The 20,130-nt window shown below is 35.5% G+C and overlaps 1 protein-coding gene across 1 annotated transcript; it reads left to right on the forward strand.

Moving 5' to 3' along the window:
- Positions 1 to 18,672: 18,672 nt before the first annotated feature.
- LOC141713328 (uncharacterized) lies at positions 18,673 to 19,326 on the forward strand. The gene is made up of 2 exons (XM_074516694.1): positions 18,673 to 18,702; positions 18,958 to 19,326. Exons 1-2 carry the CDS (start codon positions 18,673 to 18,675, stop codon positions 19,324 to 19,326), a joined length of 399 nt encoding a protein of 132 aa, XP_074372795.1.
- Positions 19,327 to 20,130: the final 804 nt, after the last annotated feature.

Consider the following 20,130-nt stretch of genomic DNA (forward strand, 5'->3'; position numbering starts at 1 on the left):
CACAATATTCTTCCTGCACAAGTCCCAGAAACAATTAACGAAAAACACAACAAAAATAGTTGAGTGTTACCTCGAGGAATCATCTTAACGGCGATGACTAGCTCATGGTAGTAATGCCTTCTTATTGAAGTGTTCTCCTCCCGATCCTCCTCAGATTTGCTCCTGGTTAAGTCCTCTGAACTGAATAGTGTTCTCAAATATTCTAAATCATATAGGATTCATCAGTCTCCTTAATGGAATAGGATTCTTCAATCTTCTAATTAGAATAGGATTCCCCAATTTTCTATATCGAATAGGATTCTTCAATCTTCTAATTAGACTAGGATACTCCAATCTTCAATACCAAATAGGTTTCTCCCAATCTTCTAAACCAAATAAGAGTCTCCCAACCTTCTAAACCAAATAGGTTTTTTTGGTAAAAATTCGCAGCTACTGTTTTCCTCTATTTTCATACTGCTCAACTTTTATTCTTGTAATCATATCATCTCTGAATTAAAGATAATTCAACAAAATTCGCGTAGACTGTAAGATCGTTCAAATCTGACTTACGAAACTCGAGATACGGCCCAAACAGTGTAAGCAAATCGCTAAATCCATCAAATCCGAATTTTCCATCCAATTTCGCTCCTTCGTGGCTATGGCTGCAAACTTCAACCTCCGTGGCTGGATATCATCATCATTAGATCTCCCTCGTGGCTGCGGATACTACACTCAAATCTCCTTCGACCCCCCTGCCGAAAACAGTTATTCACAGATCTCCTTCGTGGCCATTGTATGCAACTCCTCTGTGGCTATCCTTCAATTCTTGCGTCAAAGAACCTTCATCGTGATGAGACATCTCTTCCTCCTGAGATTATGATCTTGATTAGCCCCTCCTTCTAGCGCCAATTTGTTGACGGAGTAATTTGGTATCAACAAAATTTGAGGTTCGTAGCCGGAATCAAGATCTACGATGGTGGTTCTTCGCCTGAAAAGTGAGCGAAGTGTGGTGGTTGTGATGAATTGGGGGCTGAAATTACTTAGGGTTGGTGGTGGCTCCTTATGGCTCTCGCTTCCGACCCCTTGCAATTTGCCTACGTATCCCTATTTATAGGGAATCAAGCCAACGTAGTTCTTGGGGAACAAGAAACCTAACGGGCTTAGATTTCTTGTCCCGAGGCCCAATGAGAAACCCACCGAAAACCGTTTTCTACTAGCTTTAGGAATGTCTGTCGATGAGGCCCAACCACAAAGGCCCAAGGCTCGTCCGCGGCTTCGAGACTTCACGGATAAGGCATCTCCATGGCCAAAAATAACCCTCCGCTACCAGCTGTTTCTCTAGTCCGTGGACGCAGGTATAGCCGTGGTTCACCCCAAATGTTGGATGCATCCTTGCCCCCGATAAGGAGCCCCTACCAGATTGCAGGACAAGTGATCCCAAGCTTTTGGGTGCAAAGTGCAGGATACTCCAAAGTCTCCCAACGAGGACACCCGTTGACTACAGAGACAGACTCCCAAAGCACACACCAGATTTCACCCCGCATCCCCAATGAGGACACCCATTGACTACATGAGGAGGCCTTCAGTCCAGGCATACCCCTGGAGGTCTCTGACCACGGACACCGCCTTTTCTGTAGATATGCTACAGGAAGGAGTTCTTCAATAGAGTACCTGCATCAAATATGTTAGTAATAATAATTCTCCATCTTCCTTGAATCATCCAAAGAACCCGTCCAAGTAACCATGGTGAAGTCCCATCCAAGCTATGTTTCTCACTTAGGGCGCGCCCTAATACCTTAGGGGATAACTCTAAGAATCAGTTGAATTCCTTTCTTCATATATCAATAGGGCATGCCTCCTTCACCAATAAGGGTGCACCTTGATTATGTAAGGCGTCAGCATTACTCTTCTCGTATATATAAGGGCGCGCCTCCCTATATCTGTAGGGCGCGCCTCCCTATATCTGTAGGGCGCGCCTTCTTCCTTTGTTATAAAATAGATGTCCTATCTTTCCTTTATTTTAGGCACCAAAATCCCAATTCTGACCAATTGACCCGGTTTTGACCCGAACAAAGTTTATACCAAACTTTGGGCATAACACTCTTTAAACAAGCTCTTAAGTGGGAAAATAAAGAGTATTGTCAAAATTGGAGCTCCAAGAGACTCTCAGAGGCTCTTTAAAAACTTAAGAGCCTCCATTCTCTTCTCTCTTTTAAGAGTCAACCACTTACTCTTAACTTATATTTTATTATAAATTAATTCAACCACCCCACTTTCTCTCTCCATTTTGTATTGTACTCCTATTAAATAAAGATATTTTAATATTAAAATATTATTTAAAGAGTGGATATGAAAAGTGTTGTTGTAGGTGAATGTACATTAAGCTGTTAAGCGTTAATATTTTATAATATATTATAAAATATTGACATGATGCCAAATCTTACTTTTCGGTCTCCAACAATAAAACAGAAACCCAATCCATGAAACCAGTAGAGGACAAAGAATCATATTCTAATGATTTCCACGTTCTATTTTGCTTGCATTTTGCATCCCGTACAATGTGAAAATATATGTCCCCATGCTTCTACTTTTCCCTCCAACCTTCGAAGTGAGGAGGTTAAACTATTATGTAATGAATTTTATGGTTTTCAAGTATAACGAAATGCAGTTTTACATTGGTAATTGATTCCCACATAAGTTGTGTTATGACATTAACCATATACCACACATACCACTTTATGTTTAGCACTACTATTGTATCACTCTTAAAATAAAGTTTATATTGCTAAGTAACCGTCAACGTTATGTTAAAATCTTCACCTTATTTCATTCTCAAGTTCCATTACGGACCCAAAATAACAAAGAAGAGGGAGTACTCCGGCAAAAAAATATAAATTCGTCGCACTCAATCATTTTTAAACGGTTTTCACAATAATGTAATCCCATTCATTTAACCTTCTTCCATTTTCTGGCCATCCTCATAAAAAAAAATAACATTACACATCCAAACTCCTAATTCTGCAAAAGCAGTCCTGTGTAATCACTTGATTGTCCTCTTAATTTATTAAAAAACCAACGCCACGCGAAGCGGGCATCCATGCTAGTTATAAAATATTGACTCTTAACAACTTAATGTACGTTTACCTCCAACAACACTCTTCATATCAACACTTTAAATAATATTTTAATATTAAAATATCTTTATTTAATAGGAGTACAATACAAAGTGGAGAGAGAAAATAGCTGGTTGAATTAATTTATAATAAAATATAAGTTAAGAGCAAGTGGTTGGCTCTTAAAGAGGAGAGAGAGGAGACTCTTAAGGTTTTAAAGAGCATCTAAGAGTCTCTTGGAGCTCCAATTTTGACAATACTCTTTATTTTTCCACTTAAGAGCTTGTTTAAAGAGTTTGTTAGAGATACTCTTAAACTCCTAACATCCGTGTAAGGCTTGAACAAACAGTTCATAGGTCTGAATCGTTTGTCTCTAAATATCGTGGGATAGTATCGGATGACTTCGTATCCTCATTTTTGGATCTCTGTCCATTGTAAGATAATACCATCAAGTTTTGTGTCCCTACTTCCGGCAACTTGACGTATCAAACTTTCGAGAGTCGGGGTCTGATACCTTAAATGAGAAATCAGGTCAAATTCCGAGCCTTTTTTAATAATTGGGTCAAGTCTCAAGTACTACGAGATAAGTTAAATTTTAGTATCACAAATATAATCAAGTTGAGTAAATAATAAACTCACCATATACTTCCAAAAGATGTGTATAAAGTAATAAGATTTGTCTTATAATTTAAACAATTTTTTTAAATATATTCGACATGAGACGGAACACGTTGGGGGATTAGCGTGTCCTCCGATGCTTTGTTTTTGGTAAACAGGTACATAAAGTTTTTATTGTTTTAATTATTTTGGATTTATTCTAATATTTTGTACGCGCTGCTCAGTATCATTCAGACATGTTATAAGTGAAATATAGAATTGGAGTAATATAAAGTTGTGCCATATACGGGTATTCATTAAATATTTATATTTTTTAAATTTTATATAATATATTATTATTGATAATTAAATATAAAAAATTAATTAATATGTAATGTAACCTTTCTTTTTTTGACAAAATAATAATAATAATTTTATTTCTGAATGTATATAATTTCTGATAAAGATTAAATAACATAAATTAATATGTGACTGATAAATTTTGAATTATCTATCTTTTTTTTTTTGGATAATTCTATCATATAAATGTAAACATATAAATCTGAAAAAATGACAAAAATAACTCTTTTTTTAGAATTTGTGACAAGAATACATCTTTTGAAAATTTTGGCCAAAATTATCTCTCTAATACGCATTTCTAAGTTGGGTATCACTAATACGTATTTAACAAACGGGTAATTTGTGTAAAAAATATTTAATTTTTTTAAAAAAAGACATATAAAGGAGATACGCATTTCAGAAATGTGTATCACCCTTTGACTTTTGGTGATACGCATTTCAGAAATAATAAGTTTCAGAAATGAGTATTCGTTTTCTTTTTATTTTTTTTACCTAATACCCATTTCTCAAATACATATTAGTGTTACCCATTTCACAAATACATATTAGATAAGTATTTTTGGCCATATATTTAAAATAATGATATATTTGTTATAATTTTTTTTAAAAAAAGTATTGACCAACAATTGGAAGGGACTGAGGGTGAGGGAGTATAATCGTAATAGGACTTACGATATTGACCAACGTCATTGACAGGTTAGTAGTGGCTTTGAATGACTATCCCTAGCTAGCTAGCTACTTACACTATTATTTTGAACAAACCTTGCGAACGTTAATTATTCAAACAATATTAAAGCTCCTTCGATCCAAAAGCATTTATATATAAACAGGGTGGCCAAGAAGTTAAAGAAACAATGAATTCAGCACAAATTAAGGAATTACAGATCCAGTAGATGTTATAGTAGTAGTAATTCAGAAGGGAAGTGACGATGACTATGAAATACATCCACCAGTCAACTCTCGTTGACTTTGAGTGGACTTGGTGCAAATTGTATGTTTGTTTGGAACAGGCCCCCGTCGAAACGCAAACCATACACTTCTCAAAATGGTCCGCTTTTATAACGGTTTATTAATTCGATATTGCTCACCATGGATGACATGAATGTATAAAATTACGGCTGCAGTATAACATTCTATTTATATTCAAAATGTTTATTTGTGCACCTCACAGCATATATGAATTGATATAGTAGCTGAACTTGAATGCATAGAAGCATAAATTTTTGGCTTAAATTTAAGTTTATAGAAAAATAAATCTTATATTATACTCCCTCGGTCCCTTCCAATTGTTTACATTTCTGAGTAAATGTCCGGCACGTATTTTAAGGTGCATAAAAAGTATAGTTATGTAACTTATTTTTACAATTTTCTTTTTCTGAATAAAAGTTGAATGTTTTAATTTTTATTCAGAAAAACAAAATTGTAAATTTTTTTTACAGAACTATACTTTATATACACCTTAAAATGCGTGTCAGACACTCTCTAAAAAATGTAAACAATTGAAAGGGACGGAGGGAGTAATAAAAAGGGGTTTTATTAAATCTTGCAAATGGGGTGAATTAAAACTGAATGCCGAATTTGAAATAATTAGAGATAAATCCTTAATCATCTGTCTCATCTCGCTCACATCATATATAATGTTATGCACAATAAAAATAGCAATGCCTCATTTTTCTTGTTTGGTCGTAAAAAATGGGGAACTGGCACAATGACAAAATGAACGTATAAATGTAAAGCACCATCACTTGCGATTTTTGGGTAAGGGTACTGTGCACCGCCAATCCGGCGAAACCTTATTTTAGTTTTATTTGGAAGTTGGTCCTTCGTCTATTCGAATTGTATGTCAATCATGTTTTGTTAAATTAAAAAGGCATATAATATTCTCCATTTAATAGTTCGGTAGGACCGTAGGAGTATTTAAAACCTAATTTTGGATTACAAGATCGCACGTCTCAACATGCATCTACATTATTGATTTTTTTTTTAATTTTATGTTGGCATTTTATATTATATATGTACTGATTGTACTTTTCATCGATACGGAGAAGTGCATCAACGTGCAAGTTTCGGCGGTAAATAATTTTTTTATAAACGAAAATATAAATAAATTACAAATTAATTACAACCGATCGGAAGTGTATTGTTATACCCGCTTTTGGTATAGTGTAACACCCCCTTTAAATAATAAAAGGAGATAATATTTAAAATCCATAAACCCGGAACGGAGCACTAATATATTTCTAAACAATAATTAAACAGTCTAAAAATCTCCAAAAATAATATAAAATTTTTAAACTATCTAAACCAAATATATAAATGCCGAATCTCTAAATAATTAAATCTAGTTAATGATAAAGTCGGAAATCCTAATCAACGAAATGATGTAGCTCTTCATAATACAATCTTAAATCCCCCTAAGCACCTGCCAGAAAAAGAATACACCCAAATGCCCGGTATTGATTTGGAATACAGTTTATAAAACAAGAGATCAGAAGTAAATAATCCGCAACTTATAATAAAATAACAATATTAAAAAGAATAAGTAAGGCTAAAACAACGAGTGATTAGGATATTTTATACCGAGATCGGAACAGATACAAATACACACATCATAGGGTACCTAATGCGGGCAACATAATGGATAACGTGTACGCCATATACAACGTCACCGTAAATCAAATCACAAATCAAACTCTGGGTCCACCCACGTATCCTGAAACAAATATCAAATGCGCAAAAACTCCTCCCAAGAGCTAACAGAAGGATATGTCATGACCAATCACACTGTCACGAAAGTGTCATGTCATTGGTACCGTAATGACATGGTTGTAGTACCCCTACAGCTGGTTAACTCGGTATACCCTATATCTTTAAGAGTTCAAATTTAATATTCCCGAAAAATTTTAAAATCACATGTCACAATTAATTCATATTTCCAAAACAGAGGGTGTCATAAATAATTTTTGAAAACCGCATAAACCGATATTTAAAACTTTCCAAATCAATTTTTAAAATAATTTTCGGAAGTCAAAACGATCAAACTATAACGGAACGAATGAAATATGGAATTGAAAAAATCAGTTATATTTAATATGTAAGAGGAGTAGCGCTGAATAAAAAGGGGACATAATATGTACCTTGGATATTGTAACCGACGACACTAACAAAAATCGCAAACAACTCAGATTAAACCCCGGATCCCGATTTAAGGCTTCTATCTGATTACAAAAATACAACTTATTATTTGTAACCGATATTCCCTATATTTAATAATTAGTTAGTCTCATGATTACATTAATTAGTAATTAATTCTTCTCTTACAAGTTTATGAATACCAGACTACGAACCTAATTAAAGCACCGAAAAAGTACATCTTGTACTCTAAACATGTTCCTTGATAATTTTAAAAACATATAATCTAAATATGTTATAAATTAATATGGTAATCCATATAGCTAGCCCAGGAGGTCACCCGAAAAAATAGCCTATACACAAGCATGCAGAAAAAACTGTTAAACTTATATTCATTAATAAATTAATCTATAATTATATTAATACCTAATCTACAAGAGTGAATTATGCAGGCAATTATATTGTTAAATATTATGAACCGATCAAAAACTTAACTAGTAGTACCTACTATATGTATTTGATCACAATACTACTAAATATGATATTATATATTATATTTAACAATACAAAACTCGGTTACGACATAAAAGTTTGCACAATCATATGCTAATAATCTGAACTATTAAACAATTATATACATATTTAGATTATTGAAACAAAAGTAGATCATAGAACCCAAGAATGTTTGCACAATCATATAGTTGATATTCGCGTGCCAACTATTATTATACGCAAACTCTACTAGATACAAATATTTATCCCAATCACCCGTCCACTCCAAAGCACAAGCCCTCAACATATCCTCTAACGTCTGGATTGTCCTTTCTGACTGTCCATCGGTCTGCGGATGATAAGCTGTACTCAAATTAAGCCGCGTACCCCAGCTTGCTGGAACCCCTTCAAAAAACGTGATGTAAATCTCGTACCCTGTCAGAAACTATCGACACAGGCACACCATGAAGTCTAACAATGTCTCGATGAAAAATCTCTGCCAACTCATGAACAAGAGTGGTCTCTCTAATAGGTAAGAAGTGAGCGGACTTAGTAAGTCTATCAACCACCACCCATATGACATCATTCTTCTTGAACGTTCTAGGCAAATGAGTCATAAAATCCATAGTAATGTTTTCCCACTTCCAAACTAGAATATCTAGCTACTGCAATAATCCACTAGGCCTCTGATGATCTATCTTCACTTGTTGACATGTAAGACATTTCCCCACAAATTCTGCTATATCTCTCTTCATTCCACTCCATCAAAAGTGCTTCTTCAAATCTTCATATATCTTGGTGGAACCTGGATGAAAAGAGAATGCAGAACTATGCGCCTCCTTCAAAATTTCCTTACGAATCGTCGAGTCTGCGGGAACACACAATTTACTACCCAACCATATCATACCCTCATCATCAACAAGGAAATATTTTTGCTTGCCATCTGCCACCTTGGATCTTATAGCTTCCAAAACTGTATTATTCTTCTGAGCTTCCTTAACCCTTGAAACAAGATTTGGTTCCACTTTCAAACTTGCAATGCTACCTCCTGACCCTCTAACATACAACTCAACACCCAATCGATCCAAATCTGAAATAAGGTGTGGCTGAGTAATGAGAGATGCAATACTCCCCAAGTTCTTTCTAATAAGAGCGTCCGCCAATATATTATCCTTTCTTGGATGGTACTGAATATTTGCATCATAATCTTTAAGAAGTTCAAGCCACCTCCGCTGCCTCATGTTAAGCTCCTTTTGAGTAAAAATGTATTTGAGACTTTTGTGATCAGTAAAGATGTCACAAGTCTCACCATACAAATAATGCCTCCAAATATTCAAAGCAAAGACCACAACCGCTAACTCCAAGTCATGGGTATGATAATTCACCTCATAAGGTTTAAGTTGCCTAGAGGCGTAAGAAATCACTTTCCCATGCTGCATAAGAACACACCCCAATCCTCTCTTAGAAGCATCACTATAAACCTGAAAACCTCCACTTCTTGATAGAAACACATGTATTGGAGCAGACACCAATCTCTTCTTCAACTCTTGAAAGCTTTTTTCACGATCATCATTCCACTCGAATTTAACGCCCTTCCTCATTAGTTGAGTCAATGGCAAAGCTATAGAAGAGAAACCCTCCACAAAGCGCCTATAGTAACCTGCTAAACCCAAGAAACTTCTAATTTCTGTCACATTGCTAGGTCTGAGCCAATTAGTAAAAGCCTCGACTTTTGCAGGATCCAATTCAATGCCTCTACGAGATTTAATATGCTCCAAGAATGCGACCTCCTCTAATCAGAATTCACACTTTGAAAATTTCCTAAACAACTTCTTCTCCCTCAAAATTTCAGGTACCGTACGTAAATGCTTCTCTTGCTTCTCTCTGCTCCTAGAGAATATCAAGATATCATCGATGAAGACCACCACAAATTTATCCAGATAATTATGAAAGTCCCGATTCATCAAATTCATAAATATCGCCGGTGCATTCGTCAACCCAAAGGACATCACGAGAAACTCATAATGACCATAACGAGTACGAAATGCAGCCTTCGAAATATCTTCCTCCCTAACTCGTAACTGATGGTAACCTGATCTCAAATTTATCTTCGAAAAATACATCCCCCTTGTAACTGATCAAAAAAGTCATCAATGCATGGCAAAGGATACCCGTTTCTGACAGTCACCTTATTCAACTCCCTATAGTCGATCCACAATCTTATGGAACCATCCTTCTTCTTCACGAATAGAACAGGAACGGCCCACGGAGACACACTTGGCCTAATAAATCCCCTATCCAATAACTCTTGCAACTGCTCCTTCAATTCTTGCAACTCAAGTGGTGCCATCCGGTAAGGTTCCTTAGAAATAGGCGCAACACCTGGAACAAGTTAAATAGTGAACTCCACCTCTCTATGTGGCAGCAAACCTAGTAGCTCATCGGGGAACACATCTATATACTCTTTTACAACCGGATAATCCTTGATGCGACGTTCATCCTTCGATGTATCCTTCATGAAAGCAAGGTAGCCATCACAACCCTTGATAAAAGTTTGCTCGCCTTTAGAGCAGAAATTAATTTAACCTCCCCCTTCGGCTGAGACCCTTGGTATACAAATTCTGGTTTATCTGCATCCCCAAAGATCACCCTTTTTCCTTGACAATCAATTATGGCACGATGTTCACTCAACCAATCCATGCCCAAGATAATGTCAAAGTCATGCATCTCCATTGGAAGCAAGTTACCCTTATAATTTCTATCTCCCAAAACTATCAGACACTCTTGATATACATCAGAAATAACAACAAAATTCCCCATCAAGGTAACAATAGAAAAATGAGGATATAATAAAGAAGGTACGATGCCAAGATGACGAACAAACGATAAAGACACAACAGAATGGGTCGAACCAGTATCAAATAACATAAGCATCACGTCTAGCAACAATAAGTGTTCCTGAAACGGTACCTGGATTAGCTGTTGCCTGATTTGCAGTTAATGCAAACAATCTGGATGTAGGATTCTGCTGACTATCACTACCACCGCCAGCTCCTCCTTCATCACTGTTGCGTGACACTGTACAATCCCTCGCCCTATGGGACATGCTACCATACAAAAAACAAGCCCCAGTCTGTCTGTAACAAGCTCTACGTGGATGATGTCCACCACATGTAGCACAATGAGCCACTGGAATCATATTGGGGTTTCCCCATACATTGAGTAACGAATCTGCCCCTGTTGATGATTCCGCCACTGCCTAATCTGCTTCTATCGTTGAAACTGCTGATTCTGATTCTGACAAACATAATTCTGACCACTGAATGACTGACCACCCCTATTCTGATTCTGTCCACGCCACTGTCCCTGCTGACCACTCTGACCTCCGTACCACTGTCTACCCTGTACAAAACCTTGATCATCCTTAGTCCTCTTACTACCACTATTAGACCTGAAAGTCCTGAAACCTATGCGCTCCTTCTCAACATCCTTTGCCGCATCAGCCACCTCTGCCACATCATTGAATTTAAAAGAAATTATGGAACCCCTCACATAAGACTTCAAACCCCATTTAAATTTATCAGCCTGCTGTGCAGCAGTGCCTGCAACTGCCCCAGCAAATCCAGCTAACCTTATAAACCTCGACATATAAACAGTAATGCTCTCATCATCGTGCTGCACAATAGAATGAAACTCTCTCAATCAAGCCTCCCTATTAGCATTAGAGAAATACTGCTCATAGAATACATCCTTGAATCTCTGCCATTCCAAACCCTCTGCATACTGCTCCCTTTTAGTAGCTTTCACTCCTCTCCACCACCTCTGAGTATTACCCTCCAACTTATACATAGATAACCTGACCTTCTGAATCTCATCACAACCTAGTGCATCAAAAATCTTCTCGAGATGAACAATCCAATTTTCAGCATCAATAGGAGTCGGTGTTGAACTAAAAGAGTCTGGTTTCTGCTTCACAAACCTCTCCAACCATACAAGCAGCTCCAATTGATGGCCCTGACCATTATGATTTTGATTCCCATTTCCATTATGATTTTCCTGTCCATTCTGATTTCCCTCGCCATTCTGATTTCCTTGTCCATTCTAATTCCCTCGCCATTCTGATTTCCTTAGTTTTCCAAAGCCTTCTGTACAGCCTGAGCCACTACTTTGCCTTATCATCGTAGTAAGCTCAGCGGGGTCAATGTGAAAAGGATCACGTCTATGAGGCATCTACAATATAAGATAGCGAATAAATGAATATAACGAGAATAAATATGATGAAATAGTTATAAACAGATTTCAAAATAATGAAGCAGAATGAAATGATAAAGAGTAGAATGAAACGAATTTAAATAGAACACTCATTCAATCATCTACCCAAACTCACAGGTCAACCTAAGTAGGTTTTATACAAGAAAGAACCTGAGCTCTGATGTCATCTTTGTAACACACCCTTTTAATAATAAAAGGAGACAATACTTAAAATACATAAACCTGCAAACAGAGTATTAATATATTTCTAAATAATAATTAAATAGTCTAAAAATCTCCAAAAATAATATAAAACCTCTAGAGTGTCTAAACCAAATATATAAATGTCGAATCTCTAAATAATTAAATCTAGATAATGATAAAGTCAGAAATCCTAATCAACCAAATGGGGTAGCTCTCCATAACACAATCCCAGATCCTCCTAAGCACCTGCCAGAAAAAGAATACTGCATGAGCCAAATGGTCAGTACGGATTTTGAATACAGTTTATAAAATAAGAGATCAAAAATAAATAATCCGCAACTTATAATAAAACAACAATATTAAAAAAAATAAGTAAGGCTGAAGCAACGAGTGGTTAGGATATTTCATACCAAGATCGGAACAGATACAAATACACACATCATAGGGTACCTAATGCGTGCAACAAAATGGATAACGTGTACGACATATACAACGTCACCATAAATCAAATCAAAAATCAAACTCTGGGTGCACCTACGTATCCTGAAATAAATATCAAATGCACAAAAACTCCTCCCAAGAGCTAATATAAGGATACGCCGTGACCAATCACACTGTCACGGAAGTGTCATGTCACTGGTACGACAATGACATGGCTGTAGGACCCCTACAGCTGGTTAACTCGGTATACCCTATATCTTTAAGGGTTCAAATATAATATTCTCGCAAAATTTTAAAATCACATGTCACAATTAATTATTTCCAAAACAGAGGGTGTCATAAATAATTTTTGAAAATAACATAAACCGATACTTAAAACTTTCCAAATAAATTTTTAAAATAATTTTCGGAAGTCAAAATGATCAAACTATAACGGAACGAATGAAATATGGAATTGAACAAATAAGAGATATTTAATTTATAAGAGGAGTAGCGCTGAATAAAAATGGGACATAATCTGTACCTTGGATATTGCAACCGATGACACTAACAAAAATCGCAAACAACTCAGCTTAAACCCCAGATCCCGATTTAAGGCTTCTATCTGATTACAAAAACATAACTTATTATTTGTAACCAATATTCCCTATATTTAATAATTAGCTAGTCTCATGATTACATTAATTAGTAATTAATTCTTCTATTGTAAGTTTAAGAACTCAAGACTACGAACCTAATTAAAGCACCAGAAAAGTACATCTTGCACTCTAAACATGTGTCTTGATAATTTAAAAACATATTATCTAAATGTGTTATAAACTAATATGGTAATCCATATAGCTAGCCCAGGAGGTCACCCGAAAAAAATAGCCCAGGAGTTTATAAACACAAGCATGCACAATAAACTGTTAAACTTTTATTTATTAATAAATTAATAAATTAATTTATAGTAATATTAATACTTAATCTACAAGAGTGAATTATATGCAGACAATTATATTGTTAAAGCTTATGAACCGATCAAAATCTTAACTAGTGGTAACTACTATATGTACTTTATCACAATACTACTAAATCTGATATTATATATTATATTTAACAATATAAAACTTAGTTACGACATAAAAGTTTGCACAATCATATGCTAATAATATATGAACTATTAAAAAATTATAAACGTATTTAAATTATTGAAACAAAAGTAGATCATAGAAGACAAGAATGTTAACAATGATTTAATACGTCTGCTTACCGAATTGCAAAAAGAGAGTGAAAAGAAAACACTTGTTTCTGATTGCCTACTGGCTTTTTCCCCGTTCTTTCGCCTCTCTCTCTGTTGCAGCAGTCTCTTAACTATTAGGGTTATAATAATAACACGAGGTTTTTGTTTAAGAGGCGTGCCTATTATATATAGACCTTGCATCACTTTTTTTGCTATTCTAATTAGTAACTCAAAATAATTTTTTTTCTAATTCTTATTCTAATTTAAATCAAATTTATTAATTATTATTATTATTATTATTATTCTTTTTATTCTCTAAAATTACTGATATGACATATAGGTCCTAAACTGAAAGGATATCTTCGATATATTATATATTTTGTTATTTGTACGATTAAACATAAAATTTAAATACACGTAGATCCTCTCCATTATGATATGAATTTAATTGATCCAAATCAAAGTCAAATGGTCAAACTAGCAAAATTATTTTCAAGTTTATTTATATAAAAGAGATATTCATCATTCTAAAATATCAAACTTATATCTTTTTGGAATATATCTCTAAGGCAATATGATCAAAGAAGAATTATCAAGACATGATATTTTTTAAATCTCTGTTGCAACATCAATAAGACCACAAACTCGAAAAAGGAATATACATAAATATTCTTTAGAGGACTCCTGCTATATCAGAATATTTTACTCTTCGTTCTAAAATATATTTCTACATCCATAAAAAGAGTTTTTATTCACAGTTTAATAATATTCATGATTGGAATATTAAAATTCATTTTTTATAACCCATTCCATGTATACTTGACATAATTTTCTCTCATTTTGTAAAATCAGCATTTCTCCGAGAAAATTATTCAAAAATACCCAAAAATATTTCCTACCATCCAAATATATTTTATATATTCGGAAATCTATTTTAAGTATTTATTTAAGTTAAAAATTTGGTCAAAAGATCCATCTCTTTCATTTCAAAGACCAATGATATTTTTACTCGGAAGAAAAAGGCGAACAGAACCGTTCTAAATATTGATAAAATAATTTCACATACTATAATGACTTTAAATTTGATATGGATCATTTAAATGGTATTTTCTATGCATGGTAAAAATTTCGTAACATTTCGAGAATTTTTGTATGGGCACAAATTTCGAGGCAGTCGGTCCCACAGTTGACCACTTTTGATCTAGTTATCATTGACAAAAGTCGACCAAAACTTTCAGGATATCATTTTATGATATTTAGGTAATTATCATATTTTTTATGATATTTATTTAAGAATTTTAAGGTGGTCATATTTAATGGTACTTAATGCTTAATTAAATGATTAAACAATGATTAAAAGAAAAAAGAAAAATACATTTTTATTAAATTAAATCAGCTAAGTTTTGAGCTGCATAAACTTGTTTGTCTTATATGGAAAGTGGCAAAGAAACACAATTAACACAATTTGCTTTCCATGTCATCAATCCATGCCACTTCTATCATCCACCATCCATTCTCCTTAAATCTCCACCATTCAAACTACATAACTTCTTCTATAAATAAACCCCCACCCCCAACCATTTTAACTAAGCTAAGAGCCACAAAGTTGTTGAGATTTTCAAGAAGTATACTCTCTTCATCTCTCTCAAATTTCTAAACACATACTTTTTCTCAAAAACCTTCTCTCTTTTTGATATATTATCATATATACAAGGTTTTTGATATACAAGCTTCTTATTTGAGTATCTGACCGTTTTCCAAAAGTGGTAATTTTTAGTTTCTTATTTGAGTTTCTTTTATTTGAGCTTTGTACTTATTTTATCTACTTCATCTCAAGCTCTAATACAAGATCTCCTATAAAAAAAGTTCTCAAAAGAAAAGAGAACAAAGATTCGAACTCGAAATTTGAATAAATACTTAATCTTCAAAAAGAAACATATAATGAAGAAGATATATAAATCACAAGTACTAAATCTCCATAATTCCTCAGGAGTGAGATTTCATAAATCTCTATAAATCCATACGAGTGAGATTTTATATTTGACAAACTAACGAGTTGGCCAATTACTTGCACTTTATTTATCTCGATCTTGGCCAACATATTTCGTGACTATATAATAATTACGAAATGTATCTTATAATCCCCACTAACATCTTCAGTGTTATGTGGGATTATAAATTGATCTATAGTAAACTTCGCAATCATCCGTCTAACTTCAAAAGCACAAATCCAAAGCCAATTACTTGCACATCTTTTATTTCGATCTTGGCAGAACCTATAAATTGTGCACGAAGTTAAAAGTATACCTTGGCTCTATAATTGTCAAAACATAAGTATACTAAAATCCTTAAGCTTACGAGCTTAAATGATAGTTACAATTTCAAGATTGTAACTAAAGTATTCTTCGATTTATAAATACATAATCGAAATAAGAATACTAAAGTAGTTGTAAGTTATATCGCTTCATATAAAAGACTTCTCATATTACTCCGATAAAATATATATTCCATAAAGACGGAGTAATCACACGTATACTTGATATATTATTCTATATCTCAAGTCAAGTATACATATTTGGTTTTTAAAATTCTTATTTGAATATCATATATCTTGTTGGCCAGTACCATAGCATACTAGTTCAAATCATCTTTTCTCTATATGACTTATTTTGTGGACTGTCTTATTAGTTTTGTAGTGAGGTGAAATATTGTGAGGCGATTCTCGTTCTAAGACCCAAGTCCTAGACGTACTAACAGAGAGTTATTAGTCTTTGCACCGTGAAGATGAAAAAAGACCCAAGACCGGATCACTAAGATCCAAGACCGACAAAAGCTAAGGAATCCAAGTCTATACAAGGGTTCTACATAAACTTTGAAGAAATAACGGGGAGTAATTGTCTAAGATAAGTTGTGTAGGTATTACATTTATTTGGAGGTGGTAACCCGAGTGTTACGTACCAAGAAAAATACTTGTAAGGGTGTAAAGGCTTCTCTGTCTACTAAAGGAGTGAGTTTTTTATAAGGGAAAATCCCAAGTCTGGGAGAGGTGCTCGGGGACTGGACGTATGGGTGAGCGAATCTATTAAAGGTTGCGCCATCGCGAACCAGAATAAAATCACAATGTGGTATTTTCTTTCCTTGCACTTTATTTTCTGCACATATAAACTGCATAACTACTCGGCAAAGTTTTTAAAATGAGATAAATTACTTTAAAATACCATAATAATATTTAAATTGATAATTAATCTATTCAACCCCCTTCTAGCTTAATATAGCCCTCTTACGGGACCTTATATAAACAGTCCCAATGGACTTTACATTATAAATCAAGTAGGTATGAGCCTCGTTAAGGGTCATACAAAGCCTCGTGGAAGGAATTTGTTGATAGGGGACGTTCCTACGGCCCTCAAAAGAAACATACTCACAAAACAAGGTCACTATTATCGCCAATAGAGAACCCAATTTTGAAAATGTATTACTCCGTTAATTGCAATATGAAGGCTCGCAGGCAAGGTGATACACACTTTCCCCCCTAACTGGGGAAGAAAAAGTCTTGAGTTACTTGGAGGCTATAGATGGGCGCGTCTAGTGGAGATGGAAAGACGCATGGTTTTGCAAGAACACAAGGACCTGATAAAGAAAAGTAAGAAATGAAGGCTCGTTAAAGACATAAAAGGTAGTGTCCCTGAGAAGAAGCTAATCAAGGACTTTAACGAGGAGGCAGAGGGTGGGAATCAAGAAACGGTGGAGCCCAAGAAACATGTATCCTTTAAGGCACGTTCTATAAGCGTGTTCGATCAAACTAGGGCTAAGCTCAGCTATAATGATCTAATACTGAAGCTTAACCGAATTAACGTATAAAAGAGGGATAACAAGGAAGATACATGAAGAAAAAGGCAATCCAGACTCAGGATAAAGAAGAACAGTCAAGTGCGACCCCAACGCAGCCGCAAGAATCACAAGATGGGGAAAAGACAATTAAGATGGGTGATAAGAACATCTCAGATCTCAGGATATTGCATAATATAATTGATAAGGACAAAAATTCTCTAGGTTAACTGAGTACTTTTTCCCCATTCACTCACACAATCAGGACAGCTCCGCTACCCCTGGTTTCAGGACCAACTCATATTTGGTTTTCAATGGGGACACTGACCCTACCACATAGCTAATTTATTTTAATATCGAAATACCAAGTGTCATTGAAGGCTAGGTATCAATTGTTCGTGACCTACTTGAGAGGGAGCGCTCAACAATGGTTCTCAAAATTAGGAGTGCGTGTCATCATTACCTCATGGGAACAATTCGAAGATATATTCATTAAACAATTACAGTCTTCAATGCATTATATGCCCTCGGTGGCCACGCTAGCGAACATCAGGAGGATGGAGGGAGAAACCCTTCAAGAGTACTTTATCAGGTTCAACTACGAAGTCCCTAAGGTGAGGGCGTAAACAGCGAGGCTGTTAAAAATTTCTTGATTGCAGGCCTGAGAGAAGGACAAAATTCTGGAAATATTTGCAAGCACAGAAGCCTCCCGCTAACATCAGTGAGTTTTACATTATGGCGGAACCATTCCAGTGGCTAGAAAAATCCATGCACAAGTTGAAGAAGGGGAGCGCGAAGAACAAAAATAACAAGAGGGAACCCTCACCTAGTCCTAAACAAGATTATACTCCCAGAGGGTGCTCCCCACCAATATATCAGGGACATGATAGACGCGATTCTAACTATACCCCACTCGTGGCGTCTGTGGAACATATCTATGCTATCAGTGATAAAAGCCTGCAGATCTAAATCACACGGGAAGAAGTGATAGTTCAAAATATTGCGTATTTCATGAGCAGATAGGACACGAGACTGCAGATTGCTGATAGATGAATGAGCAAATTGAAAATCTTATTCGCCAAGGTAAGTTAACATAATGGGTTATCCGTGAAGTAAAAAAACACCAGACAAGCGGTGTCGGATATCGTGAAGTCCCATTACCAAACACTGATGCGGCCCCAACAAGGGAAATAAATGGGGGCAACATACATGTCATCATAGGGGGATCCCACATTGGAGGTAGTAGCAACAAAGCTATGAAGAAGTATGCACGAGAAGCCAAGGGTTTACCTGACTAATGTCTTTAATCTAGATAAGCACCCTCCTCAACACTTTTAGGGGGAAGATGCTGATATTCTGTTCACCAGAGAGGACTCTAGGTGGGTTCATTATCCTCACATTGATACCCTAGTGGTGAAAGTAAATATTGGAACATACAATATATACAGGGTCTTCATTGACAATGGTAGCTCCGCTAATGAGCTCACTTATGATGTGTACAATAAAATGGGCTTTTTGGACACTGATCTCTTACCACCAGCGGGGCATCTTTATGGCTTCATACATGATTCAATTAATATGAAGGGCCTCATTAGGTTTCCCGTCACACTTGGAGAAGAGTCGTGCATCATAACCCACGTTTCAGAATTCATGGTCGTGGATCAACCATGTGCATATAACGCTATTATTGGAAGACCAATATTGTGAACATTCCGAATAGTAACTTCAATTCACGCCCTCATAATGAAATTTATGACTCCTCATGGGGTGGGGTTTGTCAAGGGAATTCAGTACGATTCCAAAGATTGCTACAACAAAGCCTTGAAGGCGACTACAAAGAATCACGGCCCCAAGATTGTTGACGTTGAAATGGAAGATGAAGAGGTAACCAAAAAACGAAAAGGAACTATAAATATTATCTCCATAGAAGAACTCCCAGAGGGGTACTTTAAAAATTTTAGTCTACAAGTAGAGCCGATTCCGGGATTCATCATGTTGGAGACCTCGCAACCTGTTATTACCATACAAGAAGGGATTGTGGAAGAAGTTAGTAGTGATGATGAAGACCTAATAGTGATTAAGATGCGAACTCAAAAAGGGGAATAAACCCATAAGGTCGCGACCACTTCGATTGACTTGTCAGATGGGGTCATGAAAACTACTGCTAGAATAACCGAAAGCGAGGTTTGGAGGAATAATAATACGGAAAGAAATATGAAAGGTCTCAGCTTGAACAAGATAAAGATAGAAAAAGGTGAGACAAATCGGCTTCGTAGTGAGGACGTGAACCTAGATCCACGCATCCGGAGCATGTGGAAAGAGCAGGGGGCGCAGAGGACACCCTCGCTATTCTGGTAGATTCAGCAGACTCTATGAAGGTTCTACATATTGGTTAGGGAAAATCTAGCAGTTTTTCTTAAAGCAAATCTCGATGTGTTTTCTTGGTCTCATAATGATATGATGGGAATTGATCCCGAGACAATATGCCATAAGCTCAATCTTGATCCTGAA

This window comes from Apium graveolens, chromosome 1 (genome assembly GCF_009905375.1).
Source record: "Apium graveolens cultivar Ventura chromosome 1, ASM990537v1, whole genome shotgun sequence".
Classification (NCBI taxonomy): Eukaryota; Viridiplantae; Streptophyta; class Magnoliopsida; order Apiales; family Apiaceae; genus Apium; species Apium graveolens.